This window comes from Microtus ochrogaster, linkage group LG7_11 (assembly GCF_000317375.1).
Source record: "Microtus ochrogaster isolate Prairie Vole_2 linkage group LG7_11, MicOch1.0, whole genome shotgun sequence".
In the NCBI taxonomy this organism is placed as follows: Eukaryota; Metazoa; Chordata; class Mammalia; order Rodentia; family Cricetidae; genus Microtus; species Microtus ochrogaster.
In genome coordinates, this window is record NC_022032.1 from 15,291,009 (window position 1) to 15,296,735 (window position 5,727).

A 5,727-nucleotide genomic window follows, 5' to 3' on the forward strand; every position below is an offset into this window, starting at 1 on the left:
ATTTGAGCCACAGGAAGTCCAAGGAGGGGGATTTGAGCCACAGGAAGTCCAAGGAGGGGGATTTGAGCCACAGGAAGTCCTTAAGCCGTTTGACTCTTTACTAACCTTCCGTTTTGTTTTTCCTTAGGGGAAGAGGTCCGGAATCCCCAAAAAGCTATTCCCATTGGAATAGTGACTTCCTTACTGGTTTGCTTCATGGCCTATTTTGGGGTTTCTGCAGCTTTAACGCTTATGATGCCTTACTACCTCCTGGATGAGAAAAGCCCACTTCCGGTAGCCTTTGAATATGTCGGATGGGGTCCTGCCAAGTATGTGGTTGCTGCAGGCTCCCTCTGCGCCTTGTCAACAAGGTACATGTACTGTCCTTGGGGCTCTCAGGGCTCTTGCAAAGTGTAGTCAGTGTCTTCAGATTTGCTTTTGTGGGTTTCAAGAAGAGCTGTGTGGTAGAATACTTGGCGAGCATTCTGGAGGCCCTGGGTCAGCACCCTAGCCACTGTTACCACAAGACTGATTTTGTATATTCTAAAAATATCCTAACATGAGGAACGCATTATACAACTATGCACTCAGTGAATAATTTGCCCAGAATCCCTGTCTAGAAATCTTGAGGGATTACATAAAGCCTGAGTGACCATCATCAGCTGAGTTCATTTTTTTTTTTTGTTTTGTGTTTGTTCTTTTTTTTTTTCTTCAGGATAATGGTGGTAGCACTGGGACACACACACATCTGTGTCACACATAATCACATGCTATGTCAGACACCTTTGGGATGCTCATGTTCTTGGCATCAGTATTGCTTGCATTGTGTCAGTTGGAGATTATACACAGACTTCACACTTGGGACAATTCTCCAGGAAGTAATAGTGTGTCTGGGACTGGAAGCCATATGTGGCGTCATTTTTTATAATGTAAATGTGCATCTGAGCCTTTTTTCCCCTTTAGTGCTGACCAGACTGGATTTATTCAAGAGACAGAATCACCATTCTGAAATTACCAGCGGAAATTCTTTACTTATATGAAAAGAAAAGGGAATTTGATTGCCAAATGTCCGTCTTTTCAGTAGCCACTTATTTACTATGTTACAGCTCATGCCTCAAGTTTCCCCGGCCGCTCATATGATCTGGAGCAAAACATTTCATTCTAATCCGTGCCACACTTCCCAGGAGAATAGTCTCACATGGAGAATATCCTTTTTTTTTATTTTGCCTGAGAATTCCTTTTTAAAATTGAAAACGATTTTCACAGTTCTAAAATGAGAAATTTTTCTCAATATAATTTATCAACATGACTTTTTTTTCTTTCAAATGTGTTTTTAGTTTCTAGTCCTGATAATACTGAGTGAGTTTAGGAGTTCTTCATCGTCTGCTGTTGACGTAGTTCATTATGAAGAACTTCGAATAGCTTAAAGTCCAAACCCTGATGACACTGTGCCACCGTGATCTGCAAAGGGATGAAAGGACCCCTGTGGCTACATCAGCTATTGGTGCACAGCCTACTACTGTGGTTGGTCCTTACATGAATATAATTTGAATTTTTGGAAACTTTGGCTATGCTGTCAACTTTGAACAAAAGTTTCTCAGTTTACTGTGTTGAGTTGGCATTGTACATAAGCCGACAGCTGCATTGATGTAGAAATTTGAAACTTATTTTTGTTCAATTGTGCAAGGATAACACACTGTATTAAATATACATATCGTCTTACCTATGTAGGTTTTATGACAGAAACTAAGAAAGTATTCTCTAAGTAGTGGGGGAAAAGATAAAGAAAATTAATAGATGTTTTTGGACATAAGATCTTGTTGTATAGCCACAATTGGCCTGGTACTCACTATGAAGTCCAAGCCAGCCTCAAATGTTCGGTAGTCTTTTGCCTCAACTTCTTATCTGATAGGGTTTCAGGCATGAGCTACCATGTCCAGCTCCCCCATTAACTTTTTATTTAATTAAATATTAATTTATTTATTAATAAACATTAATTAAGATTAATTATTGTACCTCTTTTTCTTAAGTAATTACCTTCACAACTGAATCATATGTGGAATGACATAAGCAATAAATGTAAATAATTCAATTTATCTTAAGAAAAATTGTACATTAAACCTCACTGTTACTAACATTTAATTGTAGCTCCTTCTATATACTAAATCTATAGTATGTTGTTCTTAAAGCCATTCTTTACCTTGATAATTTTAATGCTTGGAACTATTACATGTTATAGTTATAGGATGCAAAATCATGGTACTGTGAAAATACACAATCACTATATAAACGGATGACTTACTGCGACATAAAATTGATCAGTCTTCTTAATTACCCATTATTTTGGGAATTTTGTTTTCTGAATTGTGAATGCTAAAAAAAAAATCTTAGTATTTCCTACTTCATTTTATTTTGCAAGAGCTAATTCAGTTTTAATTCAGTAACAATCATGGCTATAACCAAATGACCTGCAGTATTGTTCTTAGTCTTATCATTTTGCTGGGCAGATATTTGCAGAAGTTATAAGTAACACCATGGCCATTACTGACTGGCAGGTGTGTTTAAATGCCCAACCGCAGCACACTGTAAGACCACGTGAGTCCTCAACCACAGCTGTCTTGACAAGTGTTATCCAATCATGGTGTTTCTGTTCTGGGTGTGATCAAGTGTGATCGTGCATGACTGTGTTTGCCATACTGCATGTCTTTGCTTTTTACCCAGTCTTCTTGGATCCATTTTCCCAATGCCTCGTGTAATCTATGCTATGGCGGAGGATGGGTTGCTTTTCAAATGTCTAGCTCAAATCAATTCCAAAACGAAGACACCAATAATTGCTACTTTGTCATCGGGTGCAGTAGCAGGTGAGAGAGCGTTGACTTTTACTAAGAAAAGGGGGATCGTTTTTCGTCAAGAACTCTGGAGAATGTAGACAGTTAGGTGGTTTTTCTATTTCGGATTAGCATAAAGTTCAATGACTTTGTGACTTTTCTAGTTTGGTCTCTTTGTGTACCTATATGTACCCTTATAGAATAATACTCAACTCACACTGGATTATGAATTTTTCTGTTCTAGTCTTCTGGGTTCTATGTTCCCCTTACCCCGCATTCTGTTTGCCATGGCCCGGGATGGCTTACTGTTTAGATTTCTTGCGCGAGTGAGTAAGAGGCAGTCACCCATTGCTGCCACAATGACCGCGGGGGTCATCTCTGGTAAGCTTTACAAACACAGGTTTCTCCATCATTGGACTAAAACGTGCTGTGCGCATGCATGGACTTAAAAAGGGTCTGCATGCTGTGCATGTAAGTTAAGAACACAATCATGGATAAATTACTGTGTGAGTATTGGGATTAACATCTGACAATTACGGTGATGGTGAAACACTGAAATTCGTTCATAACTAATCACTGGGGAATTCTGTGTCTTTCCTACTTTAACCATTGAGGCATCTAACCTATGTGTGAGGAGTTAATGACTCTCTACTATGTATGAGATATCACTCTTCTAACTGATGAATAAGCACATAAAGTTATAATTTTGGGCACAGAAAAATTTCTAAATTAAATCATCGCTTAATATTGGAAATACTGATTTTAAAATAATGATTGCAGGACTATTAGAAAGCTAAACTTTACCAAGTCTTAGTCCAGTGTAAGAAAAGAAATGCCAAAGGTAATCCGAAGTCGGTTGTGCTCTCTACCCAGAGTGAAGTGGGTTGCCCAGCAGGGTTAGACCTGCTCCCTCTCAGCCCCCATTAGGAACCTAGCTGTCGTTCAATAGTTTGGACTCCTAGAATCTAGATTGCCTACGTTTTGATATGCTATGATGTTTGTGTTAACTACCTCTGGCCAGATTCTTAGAGCATGCAGAAGGTTCCAGGGGTAGCATAGCCTGAGACAATGGTCTTAGAAGCACTTGGCTATTTGTAGTCATTACAAATGTGCTAAATGTTTGATAATCTATTATATAATTATACCAGTAATGAAGTGTCTGCAGAGTGGGGCATGGGGTGCATATCCAGAGAGGAGATGAATGTCAGAGGGTTGTAAATACAGGACGGCTCTGCCCGTAACTGCCCACTGTAACCTTCTTAAGTCAGCTTGTCTATGAAACAGGAATAATTCTATCAAGGAAGACCATGGGAAGTTGCTAGATTTGGTAAAAGTAAGTAAATAAATAAATGTCAAATATTGTCCATCTTACGTAACTAAAAAGGAACTAATTTCCTCTGCTCCTAGAACGACTGACTGAAGATAAAGTGAGTTCATAGACGATAAAACTTAAAAAGAGGTCTAGGACACCATATAATTTAAATGTGGTGTTAGCTATTTACTAAGACAGGGAGTATTATGTAGTAAATTCAGCTAATATAAGGTATTTTTACTTTTAACATTGTTGAGATTTTGTGTACAGGATCGTAAGTTGATTTTTCATAGCTAATTAGTCTTCCAGAATGTGTGGTTTTAATTTGATTAAAGTTTACTCTACATCCAAAATATTATTTCACTGAAGAAAATAAATATTATTTTGTAAAGACTATTTAAAATATGTTGAGTTGTATATAACTTGATACAAATGGAATTTAAAGTGGTTATATAACTTGTACACAGCAAACTGGTATTTCCTAGCAGTGCTTGTTTACCTTCCGAGACCTCAAAAGACAGTGTTCTGTCATATAGTATGTTTTAAATAATCATAGCAGATGTATTTAATATTTCCTAAGGAACTGGGGGCTTTGAGTCTTAGCGTTGGCAGTTTATATAGCCCAGAGACTCTCTTATGACATTGTGAACAGAAGAGTATCAGTCAGCTGTCCCTGAGTGAGTGAGCAACTGGAAGAAATGTCCTCAGACACCTTTGGTTTTACCTTTCCCATCTGTTTCCCGATAGCTGTGATGGCATTCCTGTTTGACTTGAAGGCTCTTGTGGACATGATGTCCATCGGCACCCTCATGGCCTACTCTCTGGTCGCAGCCTGTGTGCTCATCCTCAGGTGAGTCTCTGTTGGTTCTGAAGGGCGCGTGGCAGACGGTAAACAGGGTGTGGAGAGAGCAAGGACTGCAAAGAGCCAGCAGCAGTGTCACCAAAGTGGGAGGCATTAAAGCAGGAAGATGGAGTATGGGAAGCAGACTTGACTTCTAGCAAAAAGTCAAGTACAGTTTGACCCTTACCGATAGCTTGTCCCAGTGTACAAGGCTGTTCATTACAATGTTTGGAGATACATAAACATGTTGTATTTTTTTTGAATCATAAATACTAGCAGACTGACAAATAGGCCCCTACTCTTGACTACTACATATTACCTTTGTTATATTGTCAATATATCCCGAATGTTATTCCAAGTCAATAAATGTATCTACCAGATATGTGCGTAGTTATAAGTACTTTTAGCATTAATGATTTAGTGCTAAGGTTTTCAGTAAAGACCTTATTAAGGAGTCACCAACAAATCGATGTGAATGATGCTCATGGAAAAGGTAGATTGAGAAGTGTAGAAAACATGGCTGAGAACAATGATGTAAGTGAAGGTACATCATTACAATGGCTTCTTCCACAGTAAAAGCTGATATTTCCGTGTTTTGATAACTATTCCAGTTTGAAGATACAAAGCCATAAAATTTGAATTTTTTAAAATAACATTATAAATTTACATTAAGAAATAATAAACGTTTATGTCTGCATATATTCCAAGATGAGCTTGTACCAAAATGCTAATGGGGATTAACTTAGTGGCGCTATTGGTCATTGTTG

General features: G+C 38.2%; 1 protein-coding gene across 3 annotated transcripts in view; it reads left to right on the forward strand.

The window, feature by feature from the left end:
* The window catches only part of Slc7a2 (solute carrier family 7 member 2), a 60,589-nt gene that overhangs the window by 44,641 nt on the left and 10,221 nt on the right, over positions 1–5,727 (forward strand). For 2 of the 3 annotated variants that reach the window (XM_013352013.2, XM_026786912.1), the window contains exons 6-8: positions 128–350; positions 2,701–2,840; positions 4,867–4,969. In XM_013352013.2, coding sequence (XP_013207467.1) covers positions 128–350; positions 2,701–2,840; positions 4,867–4,969 — 466 coding nt within the window. Of the gene's footprint in view, positions 1–127; positions 351–2,700; positions 2,841–3,051; positions 3,189–4,866; positions 4,970–5,727 lie in introns of all 3 variants that reach the window. The other variant, XM_005362546.3, reaches the window with a different exon arrangement.